The 19117-nt window shown below is 53.2% G+C and overlaps 6 protein-coding genes across 6 annotated transcripts; 3 read left to right on the top strand and 3 right to left on the bottom strand.

Annotated features, from left to right (window-relative positions):
- Positions 1-141: 141 nt before the first annotated feature.
- On the bottom strand, positions 142-2868 carry HD553DRAFT_316160 (uncharacterized protein). Its single transcript, XM_046180581.1, has 9 exons — positions 2678-2868; positions 2255-2594; positions 2113-2171; positions 1903-2041; positions 1509-1829; positions 1275-1433; positions 848-1194; positions 507-774; positions 142-440 (listed from the first exon to the last, which is right to left on the bottom strand). Exons 1-9 carry the CDS (start codon positions 2803-2805, stop codon positions 318-320), a joined length of 1884 nt encoding a protein of 627 aa, XP_046034565.1. The 5' UTR covers positions 2806-2868; the 3' UTR covers positions 142-317.
- Positions 2869-4994: 2126 nt separating this feature from the next.
- On the top strand, positions 4995-8590 carry HD553DRAFT_89575 (uncharacterized protein). Its single transcript, XM_046184574.1, has 9 exons — positions 4995-6248; positions 6322-6750; positions 6815-6848; positions 6924-6931; positions 6998-7076; positions 7133-7831; positions 7894-8085; positions 8154-8195; positions 8251-8590. Exons 1-9 carry the CDS (start codon positions 5214-5216, stop codon positions 8385-8387), a joined length of 2655 nt encoding a protein of 884 aa, XP_046034566.1. The 5' UTR covers positions 4995-5213; the 3' UTR covers positions 8388-8590.
- Positions 8591-8689: 99 nt separating this feature from the next.
- Positions 8690-9939, top strand: HD553DRAFT_275319 (uncharacterized protein; the record flags this gene model as incomplete). Its single annotated transcript, XM_046177896.1, has 4 exons — positions 8690-8990; positions 9050-9084; positions 9149-9274; positions 9337-9939. The coding sequence occupies 4 exons, from the start codon at positions 8690-8692 to the stop codon at positions 9937-9939; spliced, it is 1065 nt and encodes a 354-aa protein (XP_046034567.1).
- On the bottom strand, positions 9931-12061 carry HD553DRAFT_359801 (S-adenosyl-L-methionine-dependent methyltransferase; the record flags this gene model as incomplete). Its single annotated transcript, XM_046183940.1, has 9 exons — positions 9931-10342; positions 10410-10525; positions 10594-10655; positions 10718-10772; positions 10848-10932; positions 11014-11174; positions 11264-11337; positions 11392-11415; positions 11505-12061. 9 exons carry the CDS (start codon positions 12059-12061, stop codon positions 10274-10276), a joined length of 1203 nt encoding a protein of 400 aa, XP_046034568.1. The 3' UTR covers positions 9931-10273.
- A 1415-nt stretch (positions 12062-13476) lies between these two features.
- HD553DRAFT_325677 (uncharacterized protein) lies at positions 13477-14415 on the top strand (the record flags this gene model as incomplete). The annotated part of the gene is made up of 3 exons (XM_046181633.1): positions 13477-13639; positions 13827-13955; positions 14141-14415. 3 exons carry the CDS (start codon positions 13477-13479, stop codon positions 14413-14415), a joined length of 567 nt encoding a protein of 188 aa, XP_046034569.1.
- A 2160-nt stretch (positions 14416-16575) lies between these two features.
- On the bottom strand, positions 16576-17276 carry HD553DRAFT_344460 (signal recognition particle, SRP9/SRP14 subunit; the record flags this gene model as incomplete). Its single annotated transcript, XM_046182987.1, has 4 exons — positions 16576-16878; positions 16969-17037; positions 17122-17157; positions 17241-17276. 4 exons carry the CDS (start codon positions 17274-17276, stop codon positions 16576-16578), a joined length of 444 nt encoding a protein of 147 aa, XP_046034570.1.
- Positions 17277-19117: the final 1841 nt, after the last annotated feature.

Raw genomic sequence — 19117 nt, forward strand, 5'->3', positions numbered from 1 at the left:
ACCAACTGAGCTATAGAGAGTCATATGTCCCCCACCAACCCTCTGTGACATCGATCTCATCAACAGGTAGTCCACCCAATCGATTCGTCTCCAATCAGCAAGCACCAACTCTATCTAAGAGGGACCCCAAAGGGGTCCCCCTGGCGCGCTGCGCGCGCTTCTTACACGGCCTGGCTCATATTTTCGGATCGAGTCCCTCCTTGTCAACCGGGGTACTGCGCTTCCTCTAGCCCACAATACCGACACGTCGGCTTTAGAATATGCATCGTACAACCACGTCGACAACGTCACCACTATATGGTTAATTCTCTCTTTCATCACGTTGTTGCCACAGTACGATCTCTCGTCGGTCTAGCCGCCCTACGCCCCAAGTCCTTCCACGACTTCAGCGCGATGATCCGCTCCAGATGGAACCGCTCGTCGGCTTCGCTCTGTTGTTGCTGCCATGAGTAGTCTAGAAGTCAGCACCGCCGCAAGCATGACCCGGACAAGCACGCCCAACCCACTTTAAGCCTGTCGATGGTCTTTTCCAGCTCTTGTATCCGCTTGCCATCTGCCGGAACGGAACCCGCCGCCGTCCCGCCATGTCTCTCCTCTTGCTCCTTGAGCAAGTCCTTGGCGGCCATCAGCTTTTGGTCCAGCGCCTTGACCTGTTCCCTGAGCAGGACGTTGTCCTCCTTGACCCGAAGGAGTTGCGTCAACTGTTGATCCGTCAAGCCGTCGTCCGCGTGCAGGGATCCATTCTGGTCGAGGGATATTGCCGCGACGTTTACCCTGCGGGCACGGCCCAAGTATCAGTCAAAGATCTCACCGGGACACCTTGCACGACCGACTGCTCGAGACTCACTCGGAATCATCCAACGACACGTCGCCCTTCAGCCCCTCGACATCGCCCAACGTTCCACCCGGTACCGGCGCGCGTGCACCCAGGTCATGCTCCAGCTCCTGCACCCTCTGCCGAAGCTCCTCGATCTCGTCCTCGCGTTGCCGTAGATCCCATCTGAGCTGCTGATCTTCCAGCTCGGATTTCGATCGATCAGAAGGTCCGGAATGTAATTCATCCAGCTCGTTGTCGTTCCCAGTCGAGTCGACCGGCCCGACCCTGACCCCTCTGGAAGAACTGCTTAGCTCCTTGTAGTTGTCCTCCAACAACGCGTTCGTCTCTGTCAACTCGTTGTTCTGCGCCTCTAGCGTCTATCACACACGAGTCGAGCAGAACGGACCTCATCAGCCTTGTCTTCGAAACCTCTCGTTCAGATCAAATCCGGACCCACCTGTATTCGATCTCGTAGATCCGGAACTTCTTCCAACCGCTTCTTCATCTTTTCCAAGGTCGCCTCGCTCTTCTTGAGGTTATCCGAAGCGTGCTTCTGGACTTCAATCTCGTCACGCAAGGAATCCATATCATGCGTTTCTTTCTCCAGTATTGCGATCTGTAACCGGAGCCAAAGCGTTGCGCGTTTAGAACCTCGCGATGACCAGCACTATCGCCCTCGTGCCACACTCACCCTCTGAACGTGCTGTGCGATCGTCCTTTGACCTTGTGCGACCACCTCTTCGAGCCGCGCTACCTCGTCCGCCCGCTCATTGGATTCCTGCTTCAATCGTTCGATTTCGAGGTTCTTCATCCTCTCCATCGGGCTAGCAGGCGTGTCTGCCGACGATTTCCCACCCAGAGGCTTTTTCCGGATAGGCGTGACGGGAAGATCGGAAGGAGATGAAGAGGGGTTCGGGTCTGTGTCATCGCCGTCGTCGGAACCGCGAGCCGGGGTGGACATCCGCGATCCATTGACGCCTAGTCTCGCTCGAGCTGGGGTGCCTATTGTGATCTGCCGCCAGAATGCGAGTATTAGCTCTCTCAGCAGTCGCGCCCAATGCGTTCCACGGGGATTCATGCTCCACCTTTGGTTTCGAACCAGACGCAGCCGCAGTAGCTTGCTCTTCTGCCTGAATTCGCAAGTCCTCCACCTGCTTGACCAATTCTTCCCTCTCCGAACTCCTCTCTCTGCGTTCCATCTGCAAGTTATACAACATTTCCGCCCTATCGACAGACCAGGCGGAGTGCCCATGTTAGCCGATGACGTAGATATCAGCCACAAGCTGGTGACTGACTGTATATCGACTTCATCCTTGGCTTCCGATTCCTCCGACAAGGCCATACTCGTCAGAGCCTGCACAACGTTATGTTAAATCCAGAAAAGAACGTCATTCAGCAATTACAAAGGCTCACACGCATACCTCATCCTCGACTGACCGACTCGATGATCTCCTTCAACACCCTCTGATCGTCCACTCCTAGCTCGGTGATGACCCCGATTACACCGGCATTCTTCTTGCTCCATACGGCTTGGACCAGGAGTACGACCTTGCACAGACCCAGCAGCTCTGCCTGCCATGATGATTGTGTGGACGAGGTCGAGCCTGCTGAGGATGAGCTGGCGATGATGGAGACATCTGGGGGAGGAAGGTACGCAGCGAGCGAGCAAGAGGGACAGGTGAGGAGGTCGTGGTAGATTCGCTTGAGATAGCGTTGTCGAGCCGCTGGTTCGGCTAGCTCGGATTCGTCGATAGGAGGTGGGAAGTGTTCAGGCTCTCTGCAAGGATTCGAAAAGTTTGGGGGCCATCGATGTCAATTGCAATTCCAGCTTGTGAATACGATAAGAAACATCGAACTTGCTCATGATTCAGTGCCTCGGCGATGATCCGTCCATTCCGCAAGCTCTCAAAGGTAACGGGTCGACCGATGACCGTGGTAAAGTATGCGACAAAGGCTTGCTCGGCCGAATCCGTACTGTCGTCTTGCATGTTGGAATATGTCGTGGTATTGCTGGGTTGTCACGTTGTCAAGAGCTGCAAGATCGTTCACGACGTTCTGGGGAGATGCTTGGTTCGGATCATCCCGAGCTCAAGGTTGTTGCTCTGGACCGGGGGTTGTGTACTCGTCACCCCACGTGACACACGCACGCGGACATCAAATAAACGAAACAATGTCCGCCAACGGTATCTGAGTCAGCCTGGCTAGACCTGGATCGGTATAGTCACTCATCAGTAGTGAAGTAGTATTCATGACTGTTGCTTGCTTCTCGCACTGTTCGTCTTCCAAGTTGTCGAACACCATCACATCACACCATGTCTGTACCCTCTCCTCTGATGACTCTCTCGCAAATCCAGGCCGACCTGGCCGTGCTCGCCCGGGACCGAACGCTGCTGGACCCGTTCTTGCAACTTCAAACCACCGACTCGTCCGTATCGACATCGACCTTGCCTACAAGTCAGGACAAGAAGATCGACCCGATCGTCTCCCCCGCAGGTCCTGCCGAGTCTCTTGACTACGCGCAAGGTTTCGTACAGGCGACTAGGAAGGGCGTCTTGGAGATCTCCGAGGGGAGCGCTGTAGGGGAGATGGGAGGACGGTTAGAGCGGGTCAGGGGAGAGTTGGAAGGCCTAGGAGCCGGGCTACAGGGGCATTAGCGGAGAGATGGAAGAGATCAGAGGTGAACGGACCGGGTCTAGGATCGTAGGGGCAAAAGGTACATAGGGGAGCGGACGACAAAGGGGGCGGGTAGCGGTTCCGGTCGCATCGGCACAAGTCTTGGGTGGACAACGTCTCGCAAACACGGATCTCAGCTATCGGTCGACAGATAACCCACACCCCGTTTTTCCTCGACAAAGCTCACAATCAGCAATCAGGCTCTACATCGTTGTACACCACTTTACAAATATACCAGAATCGATCGGATCGCACCCGAATTGCTGCCGACCAGTTATCATAGAGATAAATCGCAAACTCGCTCCAACCCAAAGTCACACTACTGAAGTGGAGGACACCGGCTCGAACGGTTGCGCGCATTTGACGGCCACCATGTCAGATCACCCTAGGCGTAACGAGTGACGCAAGATCCAGAAAAAGGAAGAGACCCAAGGAGCTTCGTCTCAGCGAGGTTTCACGCGAACCCAACGCGATGTACACCTTGCGCAGAGGCTCTGATGGTGTATGCATTCGATGCACTCTATGCGTCACCTCAACCCCAACTCGCTCCGGTCTGATCGACGGGCTTCGCTCTGTAAAACACGGACCTGGGGTGACGAGTGCGATATCGGCCGACCGTTCAGATTGTCGTATAGAAATCAGAAATGGGTATATCCGATGATCGGATTCCCTCGTTTTCGGCGCGCGCGGCATACTTGTAATCCCGGATCGATGTCATCGCTTCCGGCTCACGGGTCAATAAATGATTGCTCAGATCGCACAACATCACCCACCTCGCTTTCAGTTTGCAAGAGGCAAGAGGTGACGGAATGCGAGTCAGTCGTGGTGATTCGTCTCTAGTAACCAGCTGCAAGACCAGGTGTTCCTGGTATGGGAAGTAGAGCACTTCGGTAGAGGCACGTTATGTTGAAAGCCAATGCCACGCGGGGAACTAGCATTTTGCGATTCCTCATATTCAAAATCAGCCTCCCGACTAGCAAACGGGCCTGAGCTCGGGATGCTTGGCCATCGTTTCAGATCTCCCCCCGCTTGGAATGTCATCATATGAATTGTCGTCTCCTTCTCTTCTGATTTCTAATTTCTAAAGCGGCTCGAGATCACATTCTCCAGTTTATCCACATCACACCACACTGTATCTGGCGAAAACCACTCGATTCGACCGTCCTCGTGACAAATTCGGGGACCGTCGATCGACAAACTCTCCCACCCAACTCCACCCAAGGGCGACGCAATCGCCTTTGACCATCCACCCTCTCGACCCTCGACTGCGCATCATTTCAATCATTCCTTCTCATCATAATCATCCAACATCTTCATACCCGGTACCCATCATAGTAACAACATTTGATTAATATCCTCCTGACCATCTCCGAGTAATCGACACGGCGACTCATCACAAACGCACGCACGCATTTCGACCCCTATTCATCGAGGATCGCTCTGCCCTCGAGGTCGAGCTGCAACACAACAAGCGGAGTAATCAGATCAAGATCCAGAAAACGACGTCGAAACACTGGGAGCGAGGTCGAAGCGACAGACATTCCAGGACAAATTGCTCGCCTGGGCACGTAGAACAACGGGTCTGACGCAATCTCCCCTTGTCGATCGAACGGACCGGAAAGCTATCACAGTCCGAGGTACATGATAATACGGATAACCTAGGACATACCAAGACAATTCCACCTGCACTACGTACGGATACCAGCTAGGGGTATATTACGACATGTCTGGCCTGAATCAGGCATCCCCGTCAGTCCGGCTACCAACCCCACCTACAGCCAATCGGCCCCGGACACAGGAAACGGGCTCGTTAGCCACGTCTTCTTCCTCTGAAGCCACGGTCCCGCCTCCAGCTCCGAGTCGACCTACCTGGGCTACGATCGCCGATGACGAGCTGGACGGCGACATTGAAGCTGAAGGCGACGCCGATATGGACTCGGGAACGAGGTCAAGATCGGAAGTAGACCAGGATCAGGAAGAAGGGATGAGGGGGATGAGCGACGAGATGACGGACGCTGTCGGGGGGTTGATGCAGATGGCAGGCGGTGGAACCGGACCAAGATTGGACGAGGCGGTGGAAAACGGGGAAGACGAACTGGGAGACGAGCAAGAGGAGGAAGAGGACGAGTTGACCGTCGATCCCGAGGTAGAGCCGGCAGGGAACGGGGGAAGAGGACGTGGCCGACGAGGAGGTGCGGCACAGGCTGGAGGGTCAGGTAGAGGCAGGCGAAAGACGGATGGGACGACCGGTCCGAAAAAGGCCGCCAGAAAGTCGGCTGTCAAACCGCTCGTAACTACCACTCCGGCTACCAGCTTGACCCCTGCAATCGTGGTCCCCGGCGAAGATGAACTCGCCGGCCCGAACCCGGTCGACTCGATGGAGGTAGACGAGATCGCTGACGAAGACGCCATGTCGACAATCACCGCTTCGACCGCCCTTGACGTCCCTGGCGCATCAGGATCGACATTGACGGCTACGGGCAAGAAACGGCGTGGAGGGAAAGGTGGACCTGGAACAGGGAGAGGCAGGAAGAAGATTGACCCTGACGCGACCAATGAAGAGGTCGAGGGTTCGGTACCGGGGACACCGGTCTCGACGAGTAAACCAGGTGGAAGGAAGAAGAAGGCTGTCCCTGCGCCGCCTTCGAATGCGGGGGATGGGATCGGACCGGGACCTGGAGGAGTCACCAAGAACCAGCCGCAGTACCATGTCATGAAAAAGGACGACGGCGAGATGTGTGGCAGGGCGGATATCCAGGTGAGTCATTCGCGCGGTCTGTTGCCGCCTTTGAGGACTATCACGACGGTTTCCTAACCTTTTCGAGATTCAGTTCGACTTCCTCGAGGCGGTTTTCACGGACTCGACAAAGGCATTCTCGGCCCCTCAGATCCCCTTTCATCCTCGACCGCTTCCACCAGAGACAAAGCTCACGTTTGGCGAACTCTACTGTTACACCCTCTCTGGATCGCCTCGAGCGACAAAATCCAGCAAAGAAGCGTTGTTGGGCTTGGAGCCGGGAACCTTGCCGGGAAAGAACAAGGCGGGGACGACGGCGGCACTAGCCGCAAAGAGGAAGAAGGAGGCCGCTTCGAACGGACAGGATCTTACCAAGGTCGAGCATGTATCAGGACTGGCCTCGGTTGCGGGAAGCGTCAATGGTGCGGCAGGGGACGAGGCTTCGCAAGCGGGTGGCGATGAGGGCGAAGAAGTCGAGAATTACGAGGGGCTCAAGGAAGGGTTGTCGAGAGTGTGCATGATGGTACGTCCTGTCTCATCTATGAAACCAAGGACGATGGTGTAAACTGACGCGCTGCGTCACTCAGATCAATGTTGGACGGATAAACACAACGTTTGCTTGTGAGTACGAGCTCAGATTCATCCGTTCGGCTTCGCGGCTAATATTTGTATCCTGGTTATGTACCAATCTTTCAGTCTATCCAGTGAGTGATTGGGACAAGGTCTCGCCGCACAAAGCGTATGCTAATCACATGGCAATTCATGTGTAGCTGATGCGAACCATGCTGCGCTCGTATCACTCGATCCCGTCACTCCAAAAGACGCAGGCAACCCGGAGAGCGCTGCAAGGTCAGCTCCGTTTGATTCGTTATTCAAAACATTTATTAACCGATGTGCCATCGCAGACGCACCCCGGCTCAAAATCATGCTCAAGGCTGTGTTACTCGAACATGAGGATAGCAAGACGGCTCCTACCGGGCTTAAAGAAATCTGGGAACGAGGCGAGACCGGGAGGAGTCCTGTCACCAGTATCTCTAATCTCCTGCTCGCCTTCGCCCTCCGACCAGAACCAGCGCACGAAAAGTTCTTCCGCGACTACCCCAATTACGTCAACATGTTGACGCTTTTCACGCCTTTACTCATCAAATCTTCCGAGCGAGCCAGGGCGTTCCTATATATCATTTACCACTATCTCGAGGCTCACGGATCGCCAAACCCATTCGCTGAAGAAGGTCAACCAGACAAGTTACCCACGCTCAACATTCTGTCGCAAGAAGAGTACGACGCCCTGGGTGAAAATATCGATACTCCCGAAGAGATCCAGTTCGGTATCGAGATGAAGGCGCAAAGGCTACAATGCGTCGCCGAGCTCGCTCAGCAGAAAGACGAGGAAGAGCGGGTCAAGGCGGACCCCGATCTCGCCGCTGCGGCTGATGCAGCATTGTCCCGCGAAAACACCATGTGGCCCAAGCCTAAAAAGGCAAGAGGACCGGCTGCAAACGGCAAGAAGAGGAAGAGGTTGAGCGATGGACGACCCGGTGATGCCAGCGACTTTCTCACGCACGAACAGCTCGACCGGGATCCCGAGCGACATGACACAATCAGTGAGTGAATTCTGTCATCGTGAATACGTGACTTGGTCTGAATCTCAATCCCGAATGTCTAGGCCACGACGGGTCGAGAATGACACGAGAATACTCTGATGTTCAAGAGACCAAATATGTTCCGCGGTATACGCCCTCCACGGACGACGACTGGGCCAGCGGTGTCGAGACTTTGGGTCTGGACAATGCCACTGTGCAGGAACTAATTAACCAGGTGAACAAGGAATCATACCACTGGAACACGGCGGGAATTCGTAAGCCAGAAGCGACCAAATTTGTTGAGCGTGTCGTCACTCAATCGTGCCCGCATCGCGTTTCCTAGCCCCACAAACACGAGGATCGTTCACCTATACTTCACCTGAGCGTGAGTCAACTCCATCTCACACGCTTCGCTACACCGCTGACCCTACCCTGAGCAGACCATCATTATACGCCTTCGCGGCATATGTCGATTGAAATACCGGCACCACCTCTTGCATACGCAGAGACACATCGAACACCTCCACCTCAGCAACAGCCTCCCAAAACGCACTCTTTGTCTTCGCTACTCAATTAGTCATCGCCCAGCTTGAGCAAGCAGAGAAACGTTGTATTACAGAGCCACTCCATCATCACATCGCATTATCGTAAGCAAAGGGAAGAAGTGAACCGGGATCACGTGACCAGTCGGTTGAGCGACGAGTGATTGTGACGAATATGCCTCGGGAACGTCTGAATGCCCTTAGTTTATTGAATTTATCTTAGTATCGTCATACGAATCTACTTGTGCAAGAATTGATACCTCGAGCTTGATAGACTTGACCTGAAGACCGACAACCAGAACAAAGCGCCATGCAGCAAACGTTTGCCTTTTATCCCATGTTCTCGGCCGCTGTCCGACGTCAAGTGCCAGGCTCGAGCCGAACATCAGCAAGGTCTGAATCTATCATCCTGGCTGCCCGCCGATCTTTCGCTTCAAAGGGTCAGCAGGAGCCACCGTTCTCGGGCTCTTCTGAAGCCGCGTCCGACTTTCGGAACCGTCTGGAGAGCGAAGCGAAAGCCGCGCCAGGAGCCAATGCCAAGTTTGGACCAGAGAGGTTAGGGCCGTTCCCTATGGGAGGGGGTCGTGTGCGGGCGAAGAAGTGGGCTCCATGGAAGGATCTTGACATCGGCGGAAAAAGTGAGTCAGAGTTCCGTGTATGTAGTATAATTTTACTTACCCTTGAGCTCTACGATCAGTCGTTCGGACGACCGCTCAGACTGGCAATCTCACAGTCAGCATCTTCGGCTCGAGTACGATCTTTGAGATGGATGATGTAATAATCCTATCTTTCCCAGGTGGTTGTCTTCGGAGGAGCCCTCTTCGTATTGCTAGCCTACTCGCTCAGTACCGAGCTGTTCTCGCGAAATAGCCCCACAGTACTGCTCAACGAAGCCATAGATCTGATCGAGGATAGCGAGATAGTATGTTCGCCTCAGCTTGTCATCATGACGCCGGGCTCGATGAGCTGACACCTATCTTCCAGATGGACCTCCATCTCCTCCGACCATACTCCTTCACACACCTTCCTTCCGCCTCGTCGTCGCGAAGATCGTCACCGGTCCAGAGCCAGGTCGTTCGCAACCCTGAGACGGGCAACGAACACCTGGTCATGCGATTCTGGGTGCATGGCAGAGGGATGGATGAGAAGGACACGACGATGGGATGGATCAAGGCTCGATGGAGAGAGGGCAAAGTTTGGGTCAAGCAGGCCGTCAGGGATATGGGCGGTGAACCGGTAGACGAGCAGCCCGACGTGGAAAAGGTCACCGAGCAAGCGGTCGTAAAGAAGGAGGAACAAGGATGGTTGTCTGCCATTTTCGGTGCCCTTCGACCGTCTTTGCCCAAGCAGAACAACCTCTCGACGCCTAAGAAGAACCTACCTCCTCCAGGTACGTTTACCAGCGGAGAAGGTCGGGTCGACTTTTATCGAGACCCGGACAGCGGGACGTACAAGATGTTGACCTTAACGGTAGACGTACCCGGCACAAGAAAAGCCAATCAACGAGCGGTACTCTACTGGTCAGGATCAACGGAAGTGGCTAAGGAGAGCATATTGGAGGGAAAGAGCTATCGCATTACGTTCTAAGCAGAAGGGATGCCATCATGTGGCGTCTATGTTATAAGTGTACTCGTATCTACAAAAGACATAATCGGGTCGAGTGTCCGTGATCGCGTGTTACACAAGAAGCGATACATGCGAAGTGACAGGCGGGCGGTATACATTTGCGAAAACGATACAGCGTGAGCGATCTCGCCTTGTCCTCGAGTAGACACAGTCTCCGGAACAAGCAAAGGCGGGTGAAAAGAGAAAACGTTCAAACGTCTTGTATGGCTTGGGGCGAATTCGAAAGTGGCGAAAGGCAAAGGGCCGGCGGAGGAGAACGGTCGGTATTGGGACCCTGCCCGGACTTGTGAGTGATCTAGAAGTTCACCTTGTTGGCGCAGACGGTGGTTATCCGTTGAAAGTATCGATTGTCGACTTCGGTCAACTATTTCGCTCATTTCAAATGTCAGGATCGAAAGCGGTTATCAGGCGAGATCCGGTTGATGGCTAACCTCGGCGACGCAACTCTGATTCAGACCGGTGATGTCTTCAAACCCGTAGCCGTGCTCGAGCAGTATGGGTTGCATCACTTCGAAAGAGGCGGCAATTTGTTCCGGACTGAAGTGATCTGTTGGTTGCGATGATGCGCAATTTCAGTTTCATAGATCAAGGTGTTTATGACGCTATCCCACTTACCTGAAGCTACATGTGCGCCTCCCGTAGGTATTCCAATCTCTTCCACGATCATATCCGGTTGACTGCAAACACAGGCCTCCTCATCAACCGCTAAACTTCGGAAGAAGGGTCGAATCCGGCTTACAATACAGCACTATTTGCAACCAACATCCTCAATCGAGAGGGGACGTCTGGGTCGACTGCAAAACGAATCAGGTTGTGATCAGCGTCAAGTAGCTCGAAGATTTAAGATTGATCCCTGAAAGCCGACTCACTCCCTCGACCACGCAATGCTTCGCGGAGCGCCGTTTGCCATGTTCTTAGACAAGTCGCTGGTGTATATCCAGGTATGGCCGAATGCTACAAAAAACAAAGCAGGATTATGATAAGCTATCAATCCTGTCCCGATAGCCGATACTTTCAGCAGGACGAGAGACCAACGTAAAAGTGTTCCAGCTCGGTAACAACCAACAATCCACCAGGCCTCAATATCCTCGCACATCGTTCGACCAGTTGTAGGTAATTGGTGATTCCGGTCGAAAGGTTCCGGATGTGAACGACGTCGAAGGATCCCGAGGCGTATGGGAGCGGGTGAGAGACGTCTATTTGAATCAACAATGTAGCCGAGTACAATGTAGCCGAGTGAGGACATGCATAAGAGGTTCATGAATAGAGAGACGAAAAGACTGACCGAGAGCGGTAAAATCGACATTGTTGTGCGGTGTTCCTTCTTCAACACTTATTCCTACGTTGCCCAGGTCGATACTGTACTCCAGATGAGATGGAAAGTTTGTACGCAGGCACGGGCTCCTAACTCACTCTACTCCGATCACGTCTGCGTATCTGCGCGGAAGACACGAAACACGATCGAAACGGGATCAGAACCAGACTGCCGATACTCGAGCCGATCGGGCTCATACACGCCCACTCACTCTTCCTGGCCTCCGAGGTCGTAACAGAATATCCCCGTTCCACAGCCTAGATCCAGCACGCTGCTCCTCCTGCCCTCGGCATGAACTTTCCCTAAATGCTGCCTGATCGTACCCCACACGTTCGACCCCGTATGGGCCGACAAGTATTTCAGGGCGAAATGTAACGAGACTTGACTGTCTCGTTCGGAAACCGGATCAGGGCGCAAGGAAGACGTTGTCGAGGGCGGAGATGGAAAGTAGGCGTAATTCGATGGCATGGGTCGTTCAGGCCAGTTTGTGTAGGTGCAGGTGTGACAAGGTGGGAGTGGGAAAGGACAGACCGGACCACGACGGTGCGGAGGTGTATAGGCGATCGGAGAGAGTACGGCGGGAAAGGATTCGAAAGGATAAGGCGGTGGTGGTGATGAAGGGTGTGGTGGTGGTGGAGGATGAGGTGTATAGGTCGAGCCAGTTGTGGGAGGATCGATGGTGACCGTCAGTATAGGAACGTCGGGACGTCGAACATGAAGCAATGTCGAGCCGTTTGGCGTATGCACATTAAACGTGATTGTGTCCATCGTGGTACGTGGTAGGATGGTTGAGAGGAAAGTTCGAGAACATGTCAGCGATCGAGCATAAGACTACAGGTTGCTGAATTGCTGTAGAGAGATTCGCTGATCTGCTGATCGTTATTCGAAAATGCTGTGCAAATAGTCGACTTACGCATCGCAGACATCCATATCCTCCTCCTCTCTTGCTCTCGCTGCCTGTTCCTGAAAGACGGTGATGATGATGATGACGGGTGGCTATGCCCTTTTTCTCGCACGAAATCCTTCTCTCGCTTAGAGTTTCACCTCGATCAAAAAACGGGTCGTGGAATCCTGCCTGCGTGTGTGCGTTCGTACTCCTGTGATCACGTTACCTGTTGCTGATTTTCCCCTGTTTGATCGCTCGTTTCCCCTTAGCGGCTTGCAGTCCGTGCGTCGAGATAGCCGGTGATACAGTAAAAGAAACCTCCTTTCGTCCGCTGTCGATCGCGTTTCACCTTGTCTCACTTTAGTGCCCGGGTTTACACCGTTCGGGTTTTCGGGTCGGGTCAGTGGGAAGAGGTTCGGGCGAGTAGTATGACGTGTCCGTCATGGTAAAGCATGATGAAGGGAAGAAGGTTGCGAGGACGATCAGATGGTCTGCGATCTGCGACCTGTGCTCTTTTCAGTGATCAAACCGACTCACCTTGATCCGAGCTTCGATATCGATTTATCTATCCTGTGCCCGCAGTTAGCGGTCCTACGTATCTATATCTTTGGAAAGGTGCAAGTCGTCCTATCAGACCCTCCCTGCCACAAGAACCGCAAGTCGCTCTTACTATGTGCCCTTTAGGCTAAGCTTCTCGACAGGGGGATCGTCCTTTAAACTCTGACGACTCCCGGGATCGTGCAAAAGGGGTCCTTTGAGCGCTCCGGACAAGACGGGATCGAGGCGAGGCGGCCGGAAGTAGATCGATGATGATGTTCGGTCGTTCGGAGATTGGTTCCTGGAGACGGGATGGGTGGATCGAGATTCGGAATGAAGGGATGGGTAGGTAACCGGTCAAGAGAGGCACAAACGGACTTGCGAGAAGGAGGGGATCCTTTGGTGAGACTGGTGGTAGCGGTGGCGGTGGATTAGCTGTGGGTATTGGCTGACGGCAACGCTGGCGTTGATGGGTGGCGATTATGATCAGGTCGACGGGATAGGTGAATATATCCTGATACCGCTGATTATCAATCAAGACACGGGTGAAGGGATATTATCCGAGAAAGAGTAGTCTAGAAATGATCGAAGAAGGTGCGAGGACGATCCGTTGAAGGTGCCTTGTTCGCCCCTGGTCGATCCCTCCGGGACATTCTTGTATGGGCTCCTTATATATACGAACACGGCAGAAAACCCTCAGACTCTTGTTATTGTTGACGATCCCCTCGTGCTCCTTGATTACAGATCACATCAACACTACATGCCTGGATCCCAAACAGGGAAGAACGAGGTGGACCTCTTTTTGATCGAAACAAGAGAACCTTGGTGTAACAAGCTCAAGCTTCCCCGTCGATCAGGGAGAAGACGGGTAGAGGCGGCAGGGACGGCGGAGAACCGACAAGGTCGTGCATCTGTGACGCTGCGTCAGCGATCAAGGGGTTCGGGAAATCCACCTGTTCAGGAGCCGAGAGGTTGCACCAGGACGGGAAGTATGAGTATCACCGGGTTGATGTGTTCCATATACACGAGGCGATGCCGTCGAAACGTGAAAATAAGGGGATCGATCGGTTGCCCTTGTACTGGGAGTTGGAGATGACACGATGGTAACAGGTGGATCTCTCTTCAAGGGGTTCCGACGATCAGTCCTTCTCCCCGAAGTCGCTGAAACGCGGGAAGGTTTGGTCTCCGGTCTGCAGGTGGTTCTTCTGCTCTTTTCCTCCTTCTCAGGCTTGAATACCAGTGAGTGAATAAGGTTCGACGATCAGACGGGATGGGCGATCGGAGCCGAAGACGATGATTGAACAGGAGAGGAGACAGATCGGCCAAAGAGGACCTCACAGTAGATGACCAGATAGGTAGAGACAATGGGACGAGCGAGCGTCGTCTTGGTGTTCAGAAGCTCAGACCTTACCGGAATTCTATAGCTTTCAAGGCTCTGTGTGAATATCGACAGCGACCTGGTAGCCTTGTCGCTTGTCATGATGTAGGAGAATCTAGCAATCATGGCGTATTGACACAGACATCTGACAAAGAGTCAAAGGGCTGCATCAGAACGTCCGCTGGTGTACAACACCGCTCGTACGACCGATATCATGACTGTCGACTCGGCCGAGCTACGCAATCACGATTTTCTCCGATGGATCAATCCTTCCAGAACACGCTGATCCGGGTCGCACGCAACCGATTGACCCTCCTTTGATTTGATGAGCGAGACGAGTCCCGCGAGCGGCCCGGGTCAAAGGCTGCCAAGCCGTGGACTGGCACATTGGATTTGATGAGGCTGTGCTCGCCGACAGCGCAGCCGAATGGCGGTTGCGCGACTCCGCCTGATCATGTTCGATCGCTCATCAAGGGATAAATTGATCAACGTGAAACGGCTCGCCTGCGCGCGGAAGCAAAGTGGCGTTTCTTCGGCGCGACTCTTTGGCCGGGTCGTTCGAGTAGCATGCCTGACAGGGTTTAGGACGCAATACAGAGATGAATAACAACAACAATACCGATGCCATACTGCGCTCTAGATATTTACCACTATTCAACTCTATCAGGATGTTCGAAGCGGAACAAAACTCAACTTGCCAGACGTCCATTACTTGCACAACGCCTTTTCCTGGTTTGCACGTAGAGATTGAACGATAGTCTCCTATTGATGGATGCTTTCAGAACTGCTATAAGTCAGGATTCGATCTATTGGGGATGTGGATGGGCCGAAAGGCAATGCGGGCCCGGGTAAATGATTCCCAGGCGATCTTTTTGCGAGGTGAGGGAGAGTGAAGAGGGGCCGGTGTGTTCGAAGTGGCGGTCTGAATTTGCAGTCCGACAAGCTGTCGCTCGATATTGCGAAAGCCGTTTCCGAAGAAAAAGTGGTTATCGCGCCTGCCGAACTCGGAGATAGTGGGAATGGGAGACAGAGCCTCATCGATAGAAGTCCCTTTCCTATCGATAACGCCAGGGGACACTAAGGCTCAGCAGAAGGTATCCAGATTAGGAGGTGTGGGCGCGTTATTGGTGTTGCGGGATAGAAAGCGGACACAATCCTTTTGGCCAAGAATGTGTGGAGCTCGATTCTGGTGTTCGAAACAGACGAGGGTTTACCCTGGGACCGTGATGTATCTGCTCGTCGTGGTTGTAGAGATGTGTCATAGCTTTGTTACTACAACTCCTAACACGGTTATGATGAATTCTCAGCCTGACTTGCCGAGTTGCGTACCACGTTCGCTGATTCTAGCGGAGGCTGGGAAGCTTTTGCAGCTCTACCTGTCAAGTAGTATGATTAGCTGCTGTCAGCCCTTGTACCACCTTGATCTGAAACACGGTCAAGTCGTACAGGGAGGCCAGAGCTGATCAAAAGAAGAGGTCGCCTTCGCCCTCTCCCGTTCCCGAACTGAAGAGGCCTAAAGTCTGAGAGGTGAAGCCTGAGAGGTGCGTCATGATTGGAAGGTATCTTGTCCTTCGATCCTCTGAGGCCAAGACTGACTGCAGCTCAGGTCATCCGTTAGATCACGGATCTCAAGACCAATTTGAGTCAAGCCGAAGAGACCTATGCCGCTTTGAATGAGGTCGTCAAAAAGCAGCAGACTCAGATTGACGAGCAAAAAAATACAGAAGCACAAACAGAAAGTCGAGATCGACAGGCAAATTTCGATATTGATCTTTATTTTGGTCCGATTCGCTTACTTTTTGTCAAAAGTCTCGGCCGTCATGAATCTCTGAAGATTACGAATGGACGATTTATAGAGAATTTACCTGCAGGATCTATTTCTTGACGCTGTCCATGTATTCGAGAATGTCATGCTGATTGTTGAGCACATCCTACACAACCAAGAGCGCCGACTGCTCTCCCCAAGCAGCCTGGCGGCTAGCACTTGCCTGAGAATGATCCGAATTTATGACTGATCAGTCAGTCTTACAATCGGACGCCTCGCGACTCTCACAGCTTAGTGGATTCCTCGGTGAGCTTCAGTATGTCTCACTGAGCATGCTGAAACGACGCTGGATCACCTTCCTTAAAGCGATGACCAACGGGGCACGATTGTCATGAACACAAGATCCGGCGCCATTGCCCTAGAGATTTGCAGGGACTGGACGAAGCGACGGCTGAGTGTTCAAGCTGAAAGCCTTGCTTGATCGTTCCGGGAGTCCAGATCAGCAACAGCATCAGCCAAGTACACTTCAAACGGAGCATAGACGACCAAACCTCGCTGCAGAACGTATACCGATTCCATTATATTATACATCCGGATAATGTACCCATCCCGCTCGTATCCACACCTCTATCGCTGCTGCCGGCTCATACTCCTCGTTCTGGGAACCCGAGCCAGGTCGAGCCGAGCTAGCCCTCCTACATCTTGCCACGTAATCTCTACTTCTTGCCCTTCTTCTTCTTCTTCCCACCGCCCGTCTTTCCACCTGTACTCGCACCCGCTCCCGCCGTCTCCCCCGTTGCGTCCTTCATGACCACATCCCCCCCAGCCTCCCCGGCACCAACAGACTTCTCTCCCGTTCCTGCTGCCGAATCCACACCTGATGGTACTTTCGTTGTAGCTGTCGTTGTTGATGAAGCTGGGGCAGGGAGAGGTCGGGCGGACATGGAGAGGAGTAGACGGAGGTTGAGGGCTTCGAACCGGTTGAGGATGATGCTCGAACGGGTCTTGAATTTGAGGCACTGTATGTGGTAGATCCAGGTTCAATTCGAGTCAGTTTAAGGCTGTTCAGATCATATCAGGTAAACGGAGAGTAGAACAGGCGAGCTCACCTTGAAATCGTCAGTCACCTTGAGCACGAGCTCCCCATCCTTTGGTCTGAATTTGACGCAATACCGAGCCTGCCATACATCAGACGATAGATTTCTATCAGCTGACCTACTCGGTAAACTGTTGCACGAGTTCAAGGAAGCACGAGAACTTACTTTTGTAGGCGACTTTTTGTACAACTCGATAGCGGCCTGAAAGAGACATTATCCAACGCGGACAATTCAGTAAGATGCCTCATTTTAAAGGCTGTTAATTCCAGAGCTATGAAGCTTACCGTCTCAAAATCTTCCCACCGGGAGATGTATACCATCTTTCCTTTTCCGTGCTTTGCTCAGGTGTCCGAGTTGTGTGTGTGTGTGTGTTTGTTCGCTTCAGGGTCGGCCCAACTTTTGTAGCGACAGGACTTGTATGTCGATCCAAGGATGCCACCTGTTAGGGTCGAGAGGTTCTTTAGATCGTCGATGATATCCCGAGAGAGTCTATAGTGGTAATGTTGAGTGTATAGCATGTGTATATGTGTATAAGGTACTCTCGAAAAGATATCGATTTAAAGGTCAGGTCGTTCTGCCATGCACCCACCTCTCGTCCTCCAGCGGATCCGGACGCGTACCGTGACATGGCTTACCTAATACAGTATCATCGCACCGGCAGTAATTTTGGCTCACGTGGTTGATTTACTTCCGAACAAAGAGCGATCGCGATTGTCCGGTTGATGGGACGTGACGTTTGAAAGGGACAAAGGTAGAAGTCGATCCCCCATCATTCCTCGGTCAGGTCGTCCAATCATATCGCTCGCTCTCGAAACATAACAGAGTCCTGCAGGACAGATAGACCATCAAATCCACTCGGAGCCCGAATCGCTACCGAGAAATGCTGACACCAGCTCGTCGGATTGGGTGGACGGTGAAACGTTGAGACGAGGGGACTCGTTGGATCCTTGGGCAAAAGCGTATCTCTTGATCCCGTGTGGTCCGTCCGTTTGATCAAGGGGTACCCATCTGAAACACCAAGCTCCGGCGTATCAGGAAAGCAGTGCTGGTAGTGAGGAATACCGGCCACCGGCCCGCCAGCCCAAGCTGAAACGCTCTCACAAGCGAACGAAGGGTAATCGAATCAGTCCTTCCACCGACGACATCTCCCAGCCTTCAGCTTCCAGCTTCCCTCTTGACTGCACCAGAGGCAGCGAGTGGAGGCTTCACACGAGGAGACGGGAAGAAAGCTACTCTTGTTTTAGAGTTTGCTGGTCGCGTCCTCGATCATTCTTTCGGGCTCATCGTCACGATCGTCATCCGGCATCTCCTCTCGTTCCATCCCCTTGCTTCCTTTGCCATTCCTTTGGATCTCGGCACCGGCTCTAGGCTCTTGATCCTCTCTCTCTCTTCGGTACGGCGGGCGGACCGCTCTCTCGGCAAGGCAGCAAAACGACCTCCTGTTCACCTCGTGGTTCCGGGTGACGAGCGACCACACCACTTTAATCACGAGAGGGAGGAGGAAAACTTTAGGCTTAGGTCACTGCCCCGATCAGTCTCCCTCTCTGGCTTCTCATCCATCAGTCCCGATCACTGATCACTTGCTGTCTCTCGGATCTCTCGTCGTCTTCCTGGTCGAAACGTGGACGAGGCCAGCGAAGTAAAGAGGACAGCCGTAACTATATAGTCACGACCCCCGATCGACCGTAAGAGCCTAGAGGAGAATGGATATCGCCAAAGAGATCTTCCACTACAACAAGAGGTGAGCAACGCGATCGACAAGATACAGCCGATCTCGATCTAGCCTCGCCATTCGATCGTCGGAGATTTCTGCCTACCTCTCTTGTCCATCGGGATACCCCTTCACTCCATATTATCTTCGCTCTTTTCACCTTCTTCTCCGGCTGTCGACGTCGACCCCTCCCCGACTTCGACTGCTCATCAAAAGAGCAGAAACGCTGACACCTTCGATATCCCCTCTATACGAAACCTCTGCTTGGTCGCCTGATAATCTACTGGACCTTGACATAATCCTAATACATTACTACTGCCATCATAAAAAACCGCGACGATGCCCTCCTCGATCGCTACGTTCGGACGCAACCTCTCGAACCCGCTGGCCACCCGAACCAGGTCGAGCACCTCGGCCCGGAACGGCGGCGATTCTCAGTCCCGGTCAGAA

Source organism: Filobasidium floriforme (genome assembly GCF_021052385.1).
Source record: "Filobasidium floriforme strain CBS 6241 chromosome Unknown HD553scaffold_19, whole genome shotgun sequence".
Taxonomy (NCBI): Eukaryota; Fungi; Basidiomycota; class Tremellomycetes; order Filobasidiales; family Filobasidiaceae; genus Filobasidium; species Filobasidium floriforme.

Coding starts and splice junctions, on each gene's coding strand:
- HD553DRAFT_316160 (XM_046180581.1), bottom strand. CDS start 2,805: ATGCAAGACGACAGTACGGATTCGGCCGAGCAAGCCTTTGTCGCATAC. Junction 2,042..2,112: donor AAGGATGAAGTCGATATACA/GTCAGTCACCAG, acceptor GTCTGTCGATAG/GGCGGAAATGTTGTATAACT. Junction 1,830..1,902: donor CGTCTGGTTCGAAACCAAAG/GTGGAGCATGAA, acceptor TTCTGGCGGCAG/ATCACAATAGGCACCCCAGC.
- HD553DRAFT_89575 (XM_046184574.1), top strand. CDS start 5,214: ATGTCTGGCCTGAATCAGGCATCCCCGTCAGTCCGGCTACCAACCCCA. Junction 6,751..6,814: donor TGTCGAGAGTGTGCATGATG/GTACGTCCTGTC, acceptor TGCGTCACTCAG/ATCAATGTTGGACGGATAAA. Junction 8,086..8,153: donor CTGGAACACGGCGGGAATTC/GTAAGCCAGAAG, acceptor CGCGTTTCCTAG/CCCCACAAACACGAGGATCG.